Source organism: Panulirus ornatus, chromosome 2 (genome assembly GCF_036320965.1).
Source record: "Panulirus ornatus isolate Po-2019 chromosome 2, ASM3632096v1, whole genome shotgun sequence".
Lineage (NCBI taxonomy): Eukaryota > Metazoa > Arthropoda > Malacostraca > Decapoda > Palinuridae > Panulirus > Panulirus ornatus.
In genome coordinates this window covers 96,549,635-96,569,455 of record NC_092225.1, presented here as the reverse complement: position 1 = coordinate 96,569,455, position 19,821 = coordinate 96,549,635, and the positions used below count along the sequence as shown (strand labels likewise).

The 19,821-nt window shown below is 39.5% G+C and overlaps 1 protein-coding gene across 7 annotated transcripts in view; it reads left to right on the top strand.

Moving 5' to 3' along the window:
- LOC139758668 (uncharacterized) overlaps positions 1 to 16,186 on the top strand; it is a 260,280-nt gene extending 244,094 nt beyond the window's left edge. For all 7 annotated transcript variants that reach the window (XM_071680307.1, XM_071680288.1, XM_071680282.1 and 4 more), the window contains 3 exons: positions 1,429 to 1,978; positions 7,569 to 7,663; positions 14,017 to 16,186. In XM_071680307.1, coding sequence (XP_071536408.1) covers positions 1,429 to 1,978; positions 7,569 to 7,663; positions 14,017 to 14,163 — 792 coding nt within the window. In that variant the 3' untranslated portion in view covers positions 14,164 to 16,186. The remainder of the gene's footprint in view (positions 1 to 1,428; positions 1,979 to 7,568; positions 7,664 to 14,016) is intronic.
- The last annotated feature ends 3,635 nt before the right edge of the window (positions 16,187 to 19,821 follow it).

Below are 19,821 nucleotides of genomic sequence, written 5' to 3'. Positions count from 1 at the left end.
CTGGAACCACTATTCCTTCAAACATACCCATTTTTGCTTTCTGAGATAATGTTCTCGACTTCCACACATTCTTCAAGGCTCCCAGGATTTTCGCCCCCTCCCCCACCCTATGATTACATACGTATGCTTATTTATATCTCTTTTTAAACCAGGTATTCCCATTCGCCAGTCCTTTTTCAGCTCATAAATGGACAAGCTCTTCACCATTTCCATTTACAACACTGAACACCCCATGTCCACCAATTATTCCCTCAACTGCCACATAACTCACCTTTGCATTCAGATTACCCATCACTGTAACCCAGTCTTGTGCATCAAGACTGGTAACACACTCACTCAGCTGCTCCCAAAACACTTGCCTCACATGACCTTTCTTCTCATGCCCAGGTGCATATGCACCAATAATCACCCATCTCTCTTCATCCACTTTTAGTTTTACCCATATCAATCTAGAGTTTACTTTCTTATACTCTCACATACTCCCTCAACTTCTGTTTCAGGATACTTCCCAAACATTTCCAAACCACTCTACCATTTACCCTTCAGCTTTGTTTCACTCAGAGCGAAAACATCCAGGTTCCTTTCCTCAAACATACTACCTATCTCTCCTTTTTTCTATCTTGGTTACATCCACACACATTTAGACACCCCAATGTGAGCCTTTGAGGAGGATGAACACTCCCCGCATGACTCCTTCCTCTGTTTACCCTTTTAGAAAGTTAGAATACAAGGAGAGGAGGGTTTCTAGCCCCCTGCACCCATCCCCTTTTGTCACCTTCTATGACGCGCGGGGAATGCGTGGGAAGTATTCTTTGTCCCCTATTCCAGGGATAAATGTATATTTATTTAAATAGATAGACAGATAAATATTCATTTATTTATTTTATTATACTTGATCGCTGTTTCCCACATCAGTGAGGAAGCTCCAGGAAACATATGAAGAATGGCCCATCCACTTATATACACATATATATATATATATATATATATACATAAATCCCCATACATGCATATACCAACATATATGCAAGTATATACATGTACATACACATATATACATATTTACACATGTACATATTCATGCTTGCCTTCATCCATTTCTGTCTCTTCCCTGTCCCACAGGAAACAGCAATACTACCCCCTGCTTCAGCGAGGTAGCACTAGGAAAGCAGACAAAAAAGGCTGCATTCATTCACGTACATACATACATATGCATACATTCCAGGCACCAACCCTCCCCTTAGGTAATAGCATTACCACCCCCTGCATCAGCAAGGTAGCACTAGGAAACATACAAAGAAGGCCACATCCACTCCCAATATATATGATATGATATCCTCTACAAGTAATGTGTGAAGTAATGGAAATTGATAATAGATTTTTTTTTTCTGTGAAAAAGAAATTGTGTATATTAAATTTTCGTTTCAGGTACTTAAGAAACTGCTAGATCTTGAGGAAGAAAATGATAATTTGAAGTCAAAGGTGATTCTTCTTCAGACTCAGATTAAGAGGTATAAAATGGATATAAGTAAATCGGCATGTCACGTTGAAGCCAGCAAGCTGGAAAAAGAAGTGAAAACATCAAGTGATGCAGCTACTTCAGAGAGGCATGATTTACAGGGTTCTGACAGTCAAGAGATTGTGGTGAGTTCACAAATTGAGGTACCCCAAGTACCTCGATGTGCTAGAACCCGCAGGGCACCAGTACTTTCTGTAACTACAGTCACTGAGTCTCTTACAACAGAAGTCTCTGCGAAAGGTTTGCAGAGAAGTCGTAGGTCAAGAAGGTCTCAAGCAACTAGTTTGGAAGGGAAATCTGAGGCACATAGTGTAAGTGATAATACCATGAAGCAGGCCTTGAAGAGAGCATCATCATCTACATCTGTTTTGAAGGATAAGAGAACCCGTCAGTTAGATGTAACTGTTATACCTGAATCACCAGCTTCTGCAGAGAGTCTTCCATCAAAAGTAAAGCAAGGTTTGTGTCCTTTTGTGGGTTTTGAAGAGAGTTAGTTCTCTTGTCTGATGTTTAATAAAGGTTAGAGATTGTTTATGATCACTTTTATTTTTGATCTGGTATAACATCAATCCCAGGGAATTGGAAGTCCTTACTCTTTGCCAGATGTGATGTTGAGGAAACCAGCTCTGGAGAGATTGTGCATGTATACTCTCCCTCCCTCCCTCCCTCCCTCCCTCCTCCTCCTCCTCCTCTCTCTCTCTCTCTCTCTCTCTCTCTCTCTCTCTCTCTCTCTCTCTCTCTCTCTCTCTCTCTCCCCCCAAGATGACCCCTTCATCCAATCCATGGTTCATCTATACCTGTTCTGAGGCCATTTAGACAAGGGATCAACCATATCGGGCTTGCAAAAACTCTCCTTCCTCTGGCACCCATTTAAATTTCATCACTGCCCGTAACTGCTGCAAACACATTATCTGTGAGATGAAGTTTTCCTTTTTTCATAGAGTGCGATAACTTTTCCTCATCATCCACTGATAGGTCTTTCTGGTCTTTAGCTAAGGGCATCTGTAAACAACTTTTGCCTCATCACTTTTCCATTCTGATGGTAGTGTAGCTGTCAATCCCATAGACAAAGCAACTCTCTTTTGTTCCCATACCTCCTCTGACTCCATCTTGGATGACTCTAACATTCCTTCACCCCCGAATGCTTCTCTTACTAATTCTACGGCTCTTCCCATAATCTCTTTTTGGACTGTCCAACTGTCCAAAAAGTGCTTCTTTCTCTGGACACAATCAAGGCTTATGGTACTGATGGCATCCATCCTCATATACTGAGAGTTTTACTCCGAACATGCACCTGTGCGTGCTCATTTGTTCCGTTTCTGTTTAAAAACCAAAACTTTTCCTTCTCTTTAGACACATATTGATGCATCCCATCCCTAAGGAGGGTGATCATTCTGACCCCCTTATCATCCTATTGCTTTGACATTTACCATATCCAAAGTCTTTAATCCTTCCTCAACACCCATATCCTAAAACATCTATAAAATCACAGTCTTCTCTCTGAACACCATTATCGCTTCCTTAAGGCAAGATCCATTGATGATATTCTTCCCTGTCTTAATAATGTCTGGTCATCATCCCTGAAAGATTTTAGGGAGTCATGCTTAGTTACCCTTGACTTATCTAAGGCTTTTGACAGGCTGTGGCATTGGGGTCTCATTTCTAAGCTCCCCTTTTTTGGTTTCCCTTCCTCACTTTGCTCCTTCATATCTAGCTTCCTCTCCAGCCAGTCTATCTCTGTGGTTGCTGATGGATCAGCCTCTCCACTTTTCTCCATCAGCAGCAGTGTCTCTCAAGGTTCTGTCCTGTCCCCTACACTTTTTCTCCTTTTTTACAATGATTTTCTCTCCTTCTTAAATGATTCAGTGCTGATGACCCACCACTGTAACAAGTCCACCTCCCACCTTTTGCATGCCACATGCATCTCTTGGACATGCTAACACTGCTTCCGTAAATCCTCCCATTCCTTTGCTTCATTTACTTTCACCTTTTGTCATTCTTCTCTCAATTTTTCTAGGTATTTCTTCACACAAATCTCCTTTCCAAACTCACTCACTCTTGTTGTTCTCTTCTCTCTAACATTATTTCCTCTTTTTTGAAAACTCCACAAATCTTCACCCTCGCCTCCTCAAGATAGATATCAGACATCCCACCAGCTGCCTTTCTCAGCACATTTACTTCCAAAGTTTCTTTTATTATATCATATTTTTTATTATATAAATTGCCATCTCCCACATTAGCAAGGTAGCACAAGGAAACAGATGAAAAAATGGCCCAAACCCACTCACATACACATGTATATACATAAACGCCCACCCACACACATATGCATACCTATACATTTCAACGTATGCATACATATACATTCACAGACACACATATATATACACATGTACATATTCATACTTGCTGCCTTCATCCAAATTGCCATCTCCTGCATTAGCAAGGTAGCACAAGGAAACAGATGAAAGAATGGCCCAAATCCACCCACATACGCATATATATACATAAACGCCCACACACGCACATATACATACCTTTACATTTCAACATATACATACATATACATACACAGACAATATTATTATTATTTTATTTATTTTGCTTTGTCGCTGTCTCCCGCGTTTGCTAGGTAGCGCAAGGTAACAGATGAAAGAATGGCCAAACCCACCCACATACACATGTATATACATACACGTCCACACACGCAAATATACATACCTATACATCTCAACGTATACATATACACACACAGACATATACATATATACACATGTACATAATTCATACTGTCTGTCTTTATTCATTCTCATTGCCACCTCGCCACACATGAAATAACAACCCACTCCCCCTTCATGTGTGCGAGGTAGCGCTAGGAAAAGACAACAAAAGCCCCATTCATTCACACTCAGTCTCTAGCTGTCATGTGATAATGCACCGAAACCACAGCTCCCTTTCCACATCCAGGCCCCACACAACTTTCCATAGTTTACCCCAGATGCTTCACATGCCCTGGTTCAATCCATTGACAGCACGTCGACCCCGGTATACCACATTGTTCCAATTTACTCTATTCCTTGCACGCCTTTCACCCTCCTGCATGTTCAGGCCCTGATCACTCAAAATCTTTTTCACTCCATCTTTCCACCTCCAATTTGGTCTCCCACTTCTCCTCGTTCCCTCCACCTCTGACACATATATCCTTTTTGTCAATCTTTCCTAACTCATTCTCTCCATGTGACCAAACCATTTCAAAACACCCTCTTCTGCTCTCTCACCACACTCTTTTTATTACCACACATCTCTCTTACCCTATTATTACTTACTCAATCAAACTACCTCACACCACATATTGTCCTCAAACATCTCATTTCCAGCACATCCACCCTCCTGCACACAACTCTATCCATAGCCCACGCCTCACAACCATACAACATTGTTGGAACCACTATTCCTTCAAACATACCCATTTTTGCTTTCCGAGAGAATGTTCTCGACTTCCACACATTCTTCAAGGCTCCCAGAATTTTTGCCCCCTCCCCCACCCTATGATTCACTTCTGCTTCCATGGTTCCATCCGCTGCCAAATCCACTCCCAGATATCTAAAACACTTCTTCCTCCCGTTTTTCTCCATTCAAACTTACCTCCCAATTGACTTGACCTTCAACCCTACTGTACCTAATAACCTTGCTCTTATTCACATTTACTCTTAACTTTCTTCTTTCACACACTTTACCAAACTCAGTCACCAGCTTCTGCAGTTTCTCACATGAATCAGCCACCAGCGCTGTATCATCAGTGAACAACAACTGACTCACTTCTCAAGCTCTCTCATCCACAACAGACTGCATACTTGCCCCTCTTCCTAAAACTCTTGCAGTTACCTCCCTAACAACCCCATCCATAAACAAATTAAACAACCATGGAGACATCACACACCCCTGCCGCAAGCCTACATTCACTGAGAACCAATCACTTTCCTCTCTTCCTACACGTACACATGCCTTACATCCTCAATAAAAACTTTTCACTGCTTCAAACAGCTTGCCTCCCACACCAAATATTCTTAATACCTTCCACAGGGCATCTCTATCAACTCTATCATATGCCTTCTCCAGATCCATAAATGCTACATACAAATCCATTTGCTTTTCTAAGTATTTCTCACATACTTTCTTCAAAGCAAACACCTGATCCACACATCCTCTACCACTTCTGAAACCACACTGCTCTTCCCCAATCTGATGCTCTGTACATGCCTTCACCCTCTCAATCAATACCCTCCCATATGATTTCCCAGGAATATTCAACAAACTTATACCTCTGTAATTTGAGCACTCACCTTTGTCCCCTTTGCCTTTGTACAGTGGCATTATGCAAGCATTCCGCCAATCCTCAGGCATCTCACCATGAATCATACATATCACTGCAATATCATCTAAACCCGCTGCCTTGCCGGCTTTCATCTTCCGCAAAGCCTTTACTACCTCTTCTCTGTTTACCAAGTCATTTTCCCTAACCCTCTCACTTTGCACACCACCTCGACCAAAACACCCTATATCTGCCACTCAATCATCAAACTCATTCAACAAACCTTCAAAATACTCACTCCATCTTCGTCTCACATCACCGCTACTTGTTATCACCTCCTTATTTGCCCCCTTCACTGATGTTCCCATTTGTTCCCTTGTCTTACACACTTTATTTACCTCCTTCGAAAACATCATTTTATTCTCCCTAAAATTTGATGATACTCACCCCAACTCTCATTTGCCCTCTTTTTCACCTCTTGCACCTTTCTCTTGACCTCCGGAAAGTTCTGTGGGGCCTGGATATGGAAAGGGAGCTGTGGTTTCGGTGCATTATTACATGACAGCTAGAGACTGAATGTGAACGAATGGGGCCTTTGTTGTCTTTTCCTAGCGCTACCTTGCACACATGAGGGGGGGGAGGGGGTTGTTATTTCATGTGTGACAAGGTGGCAATGGGAATGAATAAAGGCAGACAGTATGAATTATGTACATGTGTATATATGTATATGTCTGTGTGTGTATATATATGTATATGTTGAGATGTATAGGTATGTATATTTGCGTGTTTGGACGTGTATGTATACACGTGTTTATGTGGTATATGTGGGTGGTTTGGACCATTCTTTCTTCTGTTTCCTTGCACTATCTCGCTGATGCGGGAGACAGCGACAAAGCAAAATAAATATAAATAAATAGTATATACTGTACACTGTTAAAAAGCAGGAAGTTGCTACATGCATGATGAATAACCCACATACACTCTTGCAAATGATTCCTTGGCAGGATAGGAACTGCTGGCTGCTGGGCTGTTTATTTTTGGAAGGAAATGTCATAGTTGAGAGGATAAACATATATGGCAATGTTGGAGGTAAGAAGAGGAAAAAATAACTAAGAGTAGTGCTAATCCACCATTTTTCTCCAGGAACTTGCAGACAAGGGCCCAAATCCACTATTCTTCTAGCACTTCCTCTCTTAAGGTTTACAAATTAGTATGTGGATGTGGAAAGGGAGCTGTGGTTTCGGGCATTATTGCATGACAGCTAGAGACTGAGTGTGAACGAATGGGGCCTTTGTTGTCTTTTCCTAGCGCTACCTCGCACACATGAGGGGGGAGGGGGATGGTATTCCATGTGCGGCGAGGTGGCGATGGGAATGAATAAATGCAGACAGTGTGAATTGTGTGCATGGGTATATATGTATGTGTCTGTGTGTGTATATATATGTGTACATTGAGATGTATAGGTATGTATATTTGCGTGGGTGGACGTGTATGTATATACATGTGTATGGGGGTGGGTTGGGCCATTTCTTTCATCTGTTTCCTTGCGCTACCTCACAAACGCGGGAGACAGCAACAAAGCAAAATAAATAAAATCTCCACAAAATTGGTTTTCTCCATGTCCACCAGTTTATTGGTAGTGCTAGATAAAACACAGACATAGGAGGAGGGGAGAATATTTGTTTCTTTTTGTAATTATCTTTGTCATAATTTTTTGTGCATAATTTCCTTCAACAGGTCTGAATGACATACCCTCTGATGTTGAATGTCCTGGAGCCATACAACGAACAGCAGTGTTGTCTAAGATGATAGATGCTGAGGAAAAGTTGCAGGTGAAGATGATACATTTTTGGTTTGCTCATTTTATGTAAAAAGAAAAGTATTAAAAAGATATTTATGCCATGGTAGAACACAGATTAGGAAGATGTACTTCTCTGATCCAAATGTTCGTTTTGTTAGGCATTTTTTTAACAGAACTGTAAATTTGAATTATTTTAGATACAGTATCTGCCAGCCAGCAAAGATAGGGAGGTTTCTACACATGTTAACAGTCAGAATAACAACAGGAGCATCTCAGCATTGCTCTGATTATGGTAGAATTCATCCTTTTATTTGAGTCAAGAGAATATTTGAAAATTAATAGAAAGACTCGTTAGACTTATAGCGTAGCACTCTTTACCTAGAGTTCATTATGATGCATTAATGATTTCACTATAATTGAATGTGTTTTTGTGTTTGGGCTGGAAAAATTAAATACAGCCACCTAACTGAGGTGGGATTATTGGACTGAAGGGGAAAACAGACACTCTACTTATAAATACTGCATGGGATATGGAAAAGATGATAATGAGTGTTCATTAGTGAGGTAAAGATGAAGAGGAAAAGAGGAAGACTGAGGGATAGCATAAGGAAATATGTGGGTAAGAGATGTGTAAGCATGTAGTAATTGAAAAATTATTTCAAGACATGCATGGAGAAAAGAATCTATTCAAGCCACCATTCTCCATCATAAGAGACAATGTTGGTACTGTATGGGATAGTGATAGAAGTCCAAAATAGGTCAAAAACTACTTCAGAAAAATCTAATGAATCAATAATACTTTTGACTTTGGCCTAAACTTCATCGTTTGGGAGACTTACCACTTTATGTAAGAATGTAGAACATATGAAATGTAAGTTGAACTTAGGGTAATGTTAGTATATCACTTGGGAAAAAACATCATGACTAAAATTTGTTACTTTAGACCACAGTTAGTATCACAGTGTATGGACAATATGTGGTGTGAAGTGGTTTGATTAAGTAATGAAAGGGCATGAGAAATGTATGGTAATAAAAAGAATGTGGTTGAGAGAGCTGAAAAGAGTGTGCTGAAGTGGTTTGGACATATGGAGAAAATGATTGAGGAAAGGTTGACACAGAAAGTTTATGAATAAAATGTGGAGGGAACAGCTATTGGGTCCTGAACTTGCAGGAGGGTAAAAGGTATGCATGGGATAAAGGGATTGGAAACCATGTATTTTGGGGTCAGCGTGCTATCAGTGAACTAAACTGGGTATGTGAAATGTATAAAGTATACCATGGAAAGTTCTGTGAGTCCTGGTTGTGGACAGGGATCTGTTAGTTTTGGTGCATTACACATCAGAGCCTGAGAATGGATGTGAGTAGATGCAGCCTTTCTTCATCTGTTCTGGTGCTACCTCACTAATGTGGGAAATGGCAGTCAAACATAAAAGGAAAGTTACCACAAAGTAATCGAAACCTACATATTCCCCTTCATAACCTAATGTCTTAGATACTCCTTAAATATAGAACCTGACCAATATACCCAGCACTTATCTATGTGAAGAATTCAAGGTCCATTATCCTGTTTGGGTTTAACACCCTCCCAGGATCTTCAAAATCAACTAGTTTTAAACTAGCTACATTCATTCAGCATCCTTAACCTTTACAGCCAGCCAATTAGACTCATAATCCACCACATCTAGCTAGCCAACCTCACCAGACATTACCCTTTGCACAGCACTGCACACAAGAACCACCTAGAGTGCTCTTATTTGACCACTTACTCTTTATGATGATACTTTATCTAACCCATCCTACTCACACAGCCAACAAAATAATCATATACAGGATATAAGAAAGCATATTGGCCTGCATTCACACAGTACAACCTCAAGATTCAAAACTTCATCTTAGATGATTTCTCATCTTTAGACTAAACCATCTCACATTTTATCAACACCATTAACTAAACCAGTAAAACCCACATAATGAAAGTGGTAGGCAGCCACCAACAAGAGATGTATATTGCTGGTACAACCCACCTGGGTGTAAGGAGGCTTAGTGATGGCTGAGCAGTGAGCCAGCACTTCATTTGCTGTCAAATGTCTCTTCTTTGACCTAGGTAGCTGTCTTATCTTTCTGCCTTACCCACTTTTGCGCAACTGCATATCAATTTACAAACATACAGTCTCTCATACATAACACTTGACGACCCATAACTCCCTTAACTTAAGCTTTGTAGCTCTGTATTTTCCTGCAATGAACTCTACTTGCCAGCCCTTCCTTTTAGCTGAATCTCCTCTTAAGTACTCGTAACTAAGTTAAGGATATAGAGAAAAATATACCCTAGACTTCTATCTCTGCAAACACTGTGCTAGAGTTGCCCTCTGCCAGTGGCTTGTTGAGGATGGGGCACTAAAGGATGAGAAGTGGCACTGGAGTTCTCTAGTTATGGAGACTCAGTTGCAATAGCCACCGTCTCGAAGGAGGTCCAGGAGGGACAGGGATCAGAGATATAGATGGATAGATTCTCCCTGCAAGTTGCAGACCTCATATAACAAAGAAGCACACTCAGGCGAAGCCACTTATCATCAGTACTGACTATAGAACAAATCCAAACTAAACAACTGTTTACTGATTGAAAAACAAAGAGCAGAGTGGCACTTCATTCTTAGAAAGATGAACCATGAAACCAACAGCACTCAATTTTAACAAACATTAAAGAAAATTCACATCTCCCACTGCCTTGGCCCCTACACATAAAGCAGTTCTAACCCAAACTGACACCATACTTTCTCCCAAAGAACACACAAGCATACTCATGAAATTTTACAAAAAAAAAATTAGCCACGAGCCAGTCACACCCCTAAGTAGAACAGTCATAAAGAACTTATGCAAAATTTACCTGTAAAGAGTTTCTCTCCCATGTTTCACTCCCAGTCATGTTCATAATTTAAAAAACTCCCCTGCAGCAAGCCATGGCAGCACATCAGACTTCCACATAAAACACCTTGGCATAGTCATAATCCAAGCACTTTGTTATTTTCAGCCTTTCCTGCTCATAAATGAATGCCAACAACTGGAAACTTTCCCCAAACCCTCCATTTCCCTTTCCTCTTATTGTCCTTCATCAGTGCTATATTTACAATCATCAGAAATCTGATCCACCCATTCAGCATGGCTTTAGACCCAACCATTCCTCTACCACTCTGCACACAAACATAACAGTGCATTCTGGTTGGTTTTAACCAAACACAAGCCCTTTTCCACACAATTTTAGTTGCAAAAGATATCAGCATAGAATTTGACACCATACCCAGCACACCTTTAGACTAAAGGTTCTCTACACTGTCCCCACAATATAAACAAATAATGGTTAGCCAACTTTACTGCAGGTCACCAAGTCAAGAGTCTTTCAGAAAAGCTTGAACTCCAAAATCATTAAGCTATACAATGGGTTTTCCATTAGAGCAGTTCACTCTTTAATCCTCTTCAGTCTCTTCTTTCTTGACCTCATATCAGTTCTTGCAGAACCACAATGGAAAACCCTTACTTGTGCTCATGACTTCCTGCTCACATCACAGCACTCTGACACTATTTAGGCAACAGTAAACAAGCAACACCACATCAGAAAGTTAGAACATTAACTTACTCAGAGCAGAATGCCAGCATTCCAAAATCCATCATTACCCTTTTAACACCTAGAAGACATGAATCTAATCTGCACTACTCTACAAAGCTCCAGTCATACTAGGTACCGCATATGACATGCTTATCTTTTTCACAACCCACACAACAAACATTGACACAAAGGCCATAAACAAAATAGACTCCATAAAACACTTATTGGATCCAGATTTGCACAAGGAAAAGAATCTCTTTGTATCATCTACATACAATTTATACATTCCACTTTAATGTATGCCTCACCTGCCCTGACATAACAAAGCTGCCCCCACACAGAACAAAGCACTCAGAGCAGTCACTGGCTGTCTGTCAACCAAAAACTTCCACTACCTGTACTAGGAATAAAAAATACTTCTACAATCTCACCTCAGTATGCTCTGTACTCAGTTGTTTATGACTGCGCAAGACCTATTCATACAAACCAATTCATAATCAGCCATTAGGCCCTAAGTAGAAATAAAATTCATATCCATGCTTCATTTACAAGTATCCTGTATTTACAGATCCCTCCTTTCCCAGCAAACACCATAATGGCCTAACTAACATTAAGCAGCTGCCCACCCAACTTATTAACTAAACTTTTCCACCAGACTTACAACCATCTGAGTATGTGCTGTCAAGGCATGTACGAGTTAAGGTTTCCTGTCTGTATTCTGGACACCACCCATCTGTCCATCATTACAGGGCCCTTCATTCCCAAGATGCAGCTTCCATACTGAAGACTCGGAACACTTACTCCTCAGTATACGTAAAATGTCACATCACTTGACCTGTGGTCCAGCTTTATAAATGTACCTTGTTACTGAACCCAGTTTAGATGGATAGTGGCTTAACTTTCATTTTATTGAAATAGCTGCTATTGTTTATCACATAGGACACAGTTATTTAGGGTAGGTCGGCAGATTTTGTATTGTAATAACTTCTGAAAATCCCTTTCTTACTCTTTAGGTGAATTACTGTCTCTTTTGTGGTGCTTGTGTCTCTGCCAAATGCATAGGAGAGACTAGTGTTGTGGATGTGAAACCATTTATTCCCTTTTCCTCTAATATGACCTCTTCACCCATTCCTGCTCTGAGGCTATTCAGGCAAGAGATCAAGCATATTAGGCCTGCAAAAAATCTTCTTCCTCCTACTCCCATTCAGCATTTATTACTGCCTGTATTCATTACAGGTACATTATTTATGAGGCAAAGCATTCCTTTATTCAAAGGAAGTGCAATAATCTCTCATCTTCATCTATTGATAGGTCTCTTTGGTCTCTGAGGGCATCAATAACTGCTTGTCACCCTACCTATCCTTCCCTTTTTCAAACCATAACTGTCTCTCTCGTAGACAAAGCAACTCTCTTACGTTCCTGTTTCTTCTCTTACTCTACCTTGGATGACTTAAACATTCCTTCACCCCCTGATGCTCCTCTTACTTATCCTATGCCCCATTCCTTAATCTCCCTTTGAACTGTCTGAAAAGCACTTCTGTCTCTGGACACAAGGAAGTCTTTTAGTCCTGATGGCATTCATCCCTGTTTAGTGAAATATTGTGTCTCCAAACTGCACCTGTGATTGCTCATTTGTTCCATTTCTGTTTAAAAACTACACTTTTCCTTCTTCTTAGAAGCATGCATCGGTACATCCCATCCTTAAGAAAGGTTACCATTCTAACCCCTCTAACTATCATCCTGTTGCTTTGACATATCACTTCCAAAGTCTTTGAATCCCTCCTCAACTCTATCCTCAGACATCTTGAATCTCTTAGTCTTTTCTCTGATCACCAGTATGGTTTCTCTGCATCTAGATCCAGTGGTGATGTACTTTCCTATCTTACTAATGTCTAGTCATCATCCTTTCAATTTTGGGGAGTCCTTAGTAGTTGCCTTTTACATATCCGAAGCTTTTGACTGAATGACTTAAGTTGTGGCACTGGGGTCTCGTCTCTAAGCTCTCCTCTTTTGGCATCTCTCCCTCTTATGCAGCCAAAACATGAACATAGGAAAGGTGACAGGTCAAGAATCCAAGCTATGAAAATGAATTATATGAGACAAGCATGTGGTATGACCAGATGAAATGAAAAAAATAATGGGCGAGTGTATGAGAAATTTGGTATGGCAGGGAGTGCAAAGGGAATGATTTGTGGAGTGGTAGAGTGGGTGAAATGCAATACTTTGAGCTTTGAATTGGTTTCAGCACGCAGAAAGAGTGCAAGATGGGGAGTTTACAAGGAGAGTGTATGATAGTATGATTAGAGGGGTTGTCATGAAAAGACCACCTATGACATGGAAGAGCACTGGAAGGAGAGAAATGGGGAAAGAATGTATGGAATGGTGTATGAGAGGGAAGCATATAAGAACATTGATAAGTGGAAACCGATTTGCCATAGCCACCCCCTTGATGAGCATTTCTGGAGGGACAAGGCATCAGAAATATAGATAGATAGAAGGAACAGAGGGGGGGCGGGGCCAGGTGAGGATATTCCAAAAAAGGCCCAGTCCTCTGTTCTTAACGCTACCTCGCTAACGCGGGAAATGGCAAATAGTTTAAAAGAAAGAAGAAAGATTTATACTAAAAGGACTATTAAGCATGTGTCCAACTAGCCACCTTGGTCAGAGTACAGAAACTATTCTTAGCCAGGAAATAAATATACTTCCTTTTTCATACTCAAGTGGAGCAGTTACTTGATGCTTACAGTGTTTAATATTTGCTTTTATCTGTCTTTCCATAGGAGGGAGGTCCTCTTAAATCTCTAAGTACCAACAGTCCTGTTCGACGAAGCAAAAGACATACTCGGAGTCACAGGAATGCAAACACTGGTTCTCGGACACAGGTACCCAATTCTGTATCCCGTGGGGAGGAATGCAAAACTCAGTGAGGAGATAAGTGTGATGATAAAGGTACAAATATAGATGTTTTGTCATGAGTTTGGTTTGCTGTATATGCATTACAGGATTGAAGACAGTTGAAACAGCCTGAAGATTTTTAGAGTACAACATTTTACATAATTTCTTATGTTAGTACATACTTATGATTTAGTATATTTGCTTGGATGGAGTATACATGTCATATTATATGTACCAAATTTGAAGTAATGGAATGAATAAAGAAAGCATGAGACTGTGATAGTTAGCAAATATGGATGTGTATCACATCATTATTCACCAGAAGTGGAATACTAATACAAATGAACACTCTTGATTACCTTAGGATAAACACAATTTGAGACTTCCTACCAGCATTAAAGATATGTTTTCTTGTAGAATGGTTTTATATTCATGAAAATTCTGCTTTTTTTTTTATACTCGGTACCACTCTTTTGGGTATATCACATGCTGTACATAACTTCATACCTTTATATGTAATTTACTTTATGATGCTTCTCTTTTAATTAGATATTCCCTGAACCTCACATGTAATAAGTGTCGATTTTTGCTTAAGTATCTCACATATTTTATGTTTGCTTAAATGATATTTGTATCTTTTGATCATGAATTGGTTGGAAATTCCAGCCTCCCATAAGCAGGTTAGAGGAAAGAGCAGCAGATTATGAAAAGCATCCTGAATAACCTGAGTTTGAAACTACCATTTGGCATAGACTAGGACCTCTTAAGCATTTCTTCTTGAAATAAATTGTGGGTGCTGGAGTTACTGAAATGATCATTGAATTTTTCTTAAAGTCTGTCTTCACTTGAAGCATTGTTCACCTTGCATGGCTATACAAGAATTCAAGCTTTGATGAATCAAGAAAGTAGGTCAGTAACTCATTCTGCAGAGAATAAAGTTGCCTTTATATCAAAGTTGCCAGCTCCTCTGGAGTGTTATCAGAACTCCTTGTCAGTGAGTGTTTCAAATACATTAGAGTCACCTTGCCTCATTTTCAATTCCCATAGCTCTCGTCTTATCACTGATGCCTTTACTAAGCATTATTGATAGAATTAGAAATAGTGGCATCTCATCCATGTAAAGACTTAATAAGGTACTGGGATTTTTTATGTGGTCTTTCATTGATAATTTTTTTTTCAATACCCATGGGGCATCTGCAGCATGCGTTAAAAAACCTTGCTTTTATCTCTCCAACAAAGGAATCATCACAAAACCATTATCTGTTATAGCCATCATAAACTTTTATTGATCAAGTGTCATGGCATCTTCAGAGACATCTGTTTCTTCATAGCTCAGCTCTCAGCAGTGAGAAAAATAAGAGTTTGATGGAGCCAGATTTAATGGTTTTTATAACTTGTGCAGAATATGCATAAGCAATGTTGTGAAGCCAGATATCTCTGAAGGATTTTCAGGCACTTTTTCTTTCTTTCCTCTCAAATTAGATACAGGTTATTTGAATAACATTCACCATTTCTGGCTGTGCCATGCTGATAATCGATCTTGATGTGCCTTCATGCATCTCAGAAAGTTAACACTGTGGCCTTCTTCTTGTAAGAAACTGCCATGAACTCTTGGTGGTTTGCGTCATGGTCAGGAATGCTAACCACTACTCCATGGTAAACGGCAATCAAAGATGGAAAAAAAAAATTCGTCTGTCCACCATTTTCTGCATTAGTGAGATAGTGCCAGGAACAAAGAAAGGCTGCATTCACTCACATCCATTCTTTAGCTGTTATGTGCATTGTACCAAAAGCACATCACTCTATCCACAACTTTTCCATGGTTTCCCCCAGTGACTTCACATGCCTGTGTTCACTCCATTGACAGCATGTTGCCCCCTCTATACCATCATTCCAATTCACTCTATCCTGCGCGTGCCTTTCTCCCTCGTGCATATTCAGGCCCCAACCACTTGATATCTTTTCATTCCATCCCTTCATCTCTAGTTTAGGCTGTCCACTTCTTTTCCACACCTCTCCTGACATATATCCTCTATTTTAACCTCTCCTCCCTCATTTTCTTTGTATGTCTAAACCATTTCAGCACACCCTGTTTCCCTCTCTCATCCACACCTCCCTCTTACTCTTTTATTACTTACCCAGTCAAACCATCTCACACCTCATGTTGTTCTCATACCTTTCATTTCCAACACATTCACCCTCCTCTGATCATCATCTGTAACTAGTGCCTTGCATCCCTACATCATCATTGGGACCAATCTTTCCATACATTCCTCAATGCTCCCAGAACCTACACACCAACACCTGCCCTATGACTCACATTGTAGAGGATGAGTGAGGATGGGATGACAAAGAGGGTGTATATATCAGAAATGGAGCAAACAAGGAAAAGTGGGAAACCAAGGAAGGGTTGGAAGGATGGAGTGAAAGATGCTTTGAAGGTTCATGACCTGGACGTGTGGGAGGGTGCCAGGCATGTAAGAGATAGAGCAAATTGGAATTTTGTGGTATACAGGTGATGACATGATGTCAATGTGCTGAACCAGTGCAAAGGAAATGGTCAAGGGAAACCACAGAAATTTTTGTGGTACCTGGTTGTGGATAGAAGACTGTTTTCAGTGCATCACATGTGACAGGTAGAGAGTGGATATGAGCAAATAAGGCTATTTCTTTACCTATTCTTGGTGCCACCTGGCTAACACAGAAAAGGTAATAACTGAGTGAATTTCATTTGGTTGCCTTCATCTAACTATGTTTTTTTTTTTTTTTTTTTTTTTTTTTATACTTTGTCGCTGTCTCCCGCGTTTGCGAGGTAGCGTTCTAACTATACTATGTATCTATCTATATATGCTTTTTATATCAAGATTTTTTTTAGATACATTATGTATGTAAGATATATCTCATAAGAATATGCCCCATCAATTCTTGTGGAATATAATGTGTATGATCATGCCATCCAGCTGATACTTTAGGCATTATTTTGGTATGCTTTTGTATCATTAATCATTCAGTTAGAGCCTATTTTCTCTGGAAAATTAATAGAGAAAACTAGAGTAAAACTTGACTAGATGTCAAGATATATTTTATAGTTTTCATGACCTTTCATATGCAGTATATCCTCGAGAATTTGGCATGTTTGGTGTCAATTACTGGATCAGTGAATTAGCTACACAAGTGATTAATGCCATATGTATGTAGGTACTGTACAGCATTAATGTACAAAGTATACAAAAGTGTATAAAAAAGTAAAGCCCAAAGTTCTACTAACATGGTATGGTTTGTCTCCACTTCCACAAAACAGAAATGTAAGATAAACAAGATGATATATATTTTTTGAAGGATATCTGGAATGACATCTGTTACTGTATAAGTGGGGGTAAAATCTGCAGTTGATTACCAGATTCTCGGGTATATACTGTATTTAGCATAAATTTAAAGGTACAAACTAGCATAAGTAGAATACATATTCATATTACAGTGTGAAAACAATTACAGTTTTGTTTGTGATGGGGAAAAAAGTTCTAAATGAGAACGTATTGTAGTGTTGATATTGTATATCTTATTTTTTTTTTATAACACACCTTCCTGTTCTGTTCTTTTTCTTGTAAATTTTTTCTCATTAAAATTTGAAAATTTAATTACAGTGTATCATATCCATTTACAGTAATGGTATTGCAACACTCATATGTAAAAATTATTTAAGTAGAAAAAAATTGTCATTGTTCATCTGCTCTTGGTGCTACCTCACTGGATCAGGAAATGTGAACAACTATGGAAAAAATTATTTTGCAAAACCATGATTTCTTTTATAGGGCTTCTGCAGCTTCAAGGCTGTACTACACACACAGGAGCCAGGAAATGATGGACTCCTTTGGTAGAAAAAACACCCTTGATGAGACTACTACTTTATGTTCATTGATGACAATACAACACTGGAAAAAATGGGGTCTTGCATCAAGTGTAACCGCTCGCAGGTAACGTCCAGTAACAAGTATGAAAACATCTTGGTTTCCCACTTTTCTTTCCTCATTCCACTTATGACACATGGATCTTCTTAGTCATTGTCATCGGTGAAGGAGCAGGTAGAAGTAGTAAGATAGAACATTAAGTAGAAGTAGTTGGTAGTTTCCCTCCGCCAATGGCTTGTTAAGGGTGATGCACCAATGACTAAGTCTTGAATTCACAAGTTATGGAGACTCTCCTGCCATGGCCACCTCCTTGAGGGAGTTTCATGGGGAAAAGAGGCACCAGAGATAGATAGATTACTCATAACCTCCACGTGTCCAAATCATTTAATTCCCTGGTCAGCTCTCTCTCTCATACTGCATTTACTACAACATTGTACCTCTCTTACAATCATTCTTAACATGATCATCTCACCTCACTGAATATTCTCCTTTGGCACTTGATTTTCAATGCATTTATCTTCTTCCATTCTTTTGTATTCATTGCCTAAGACTTCCATCTTTACAATTTAGTCAGGACTTCAGATATGCTATCTTGTAATCTGACAAACCTATCATTTCACACACTTCTTTATTCACCCTCTCTGTATGACTCACTTCAGCTCCCATGGTCGAATACATTTCACCATAAATTGATTCTTCCTTAAGTTCGCTCATCTTTACTAGAAGAGAGGTGGTCATTGGAATTCTTTTCTATCAACAGATGTCACATATAGGATCATCTTAAATTGTGTTCTCTGACGAGTTGCTTTATATTACTCCAAAAGGGGCTTATGTGCAAGATGAAGACACAATCCAATGTAATAAAAAAAAAATGGACACCCGTGATGCATTCACAGGCTGCTCAGGGTTCGTAGGCTTGAATCCTGGTTGTGACAGTCGGTCCACAGTCAACTCAGCTGTTCAACCACCCCTAGGGGTTGTTCGATAAAATGGGTACCTGGCTCAGGCTGGGGTGTATATATATATATATATATATATATATATATATATATATATATATTTTTTTTTTTTTTTTTTTTTTTTTTTTTCAAACTATTCGCCATTTCCCGCGTTAGCGAGGTAGCGTTAAGAACTGAGGACTGGGCCATTGAGGGAATATCCTCACCTGGCCCCCTTCTCTGTTCCTTCTTTTGGAAAATTAAAAAAAATTGAGAGGGGAGGATTTCCAGCCCCCCGCTCCCTCCCCTTTTAGTCGCCTTCTATGACACGCAGGGAATACGTGGGAAGTATTCTTTCTCCCCTATCCCCAGGGAATATATATATATATATATATATATATATATATATATATATTTATATATATATATATATATATATATATATATATATATATATATATATATATATATATATATATATATATTCTTTCTTTCTTTCTTTCAAACCATTCGCCATTTCCCGCGTTAGCGAGGTAGCGCCAAGAACAGAGGACTGGGCCTTTTTTGGAATATCCTCACCTGGCCCCCTCTGTTCCTTCCCTTGGAAAATTAAAAAAAAAACGAGAGGGGAGGATTTCCAGACCCCCGCTCCCTCCCCTTTTAGTCGCCTTCTACGACACGCAGGGAATACATGGGAAGTATTCTTAATCCCCTATCCCCAGGGATAATATATATATATATATATATATATATATATATATATATATATATATATATATATTTTTTTTTTTTCATACTATTCGCCATTTCCCGCGATAGCGAGGTAGCGTTAAGAACAGAGGAC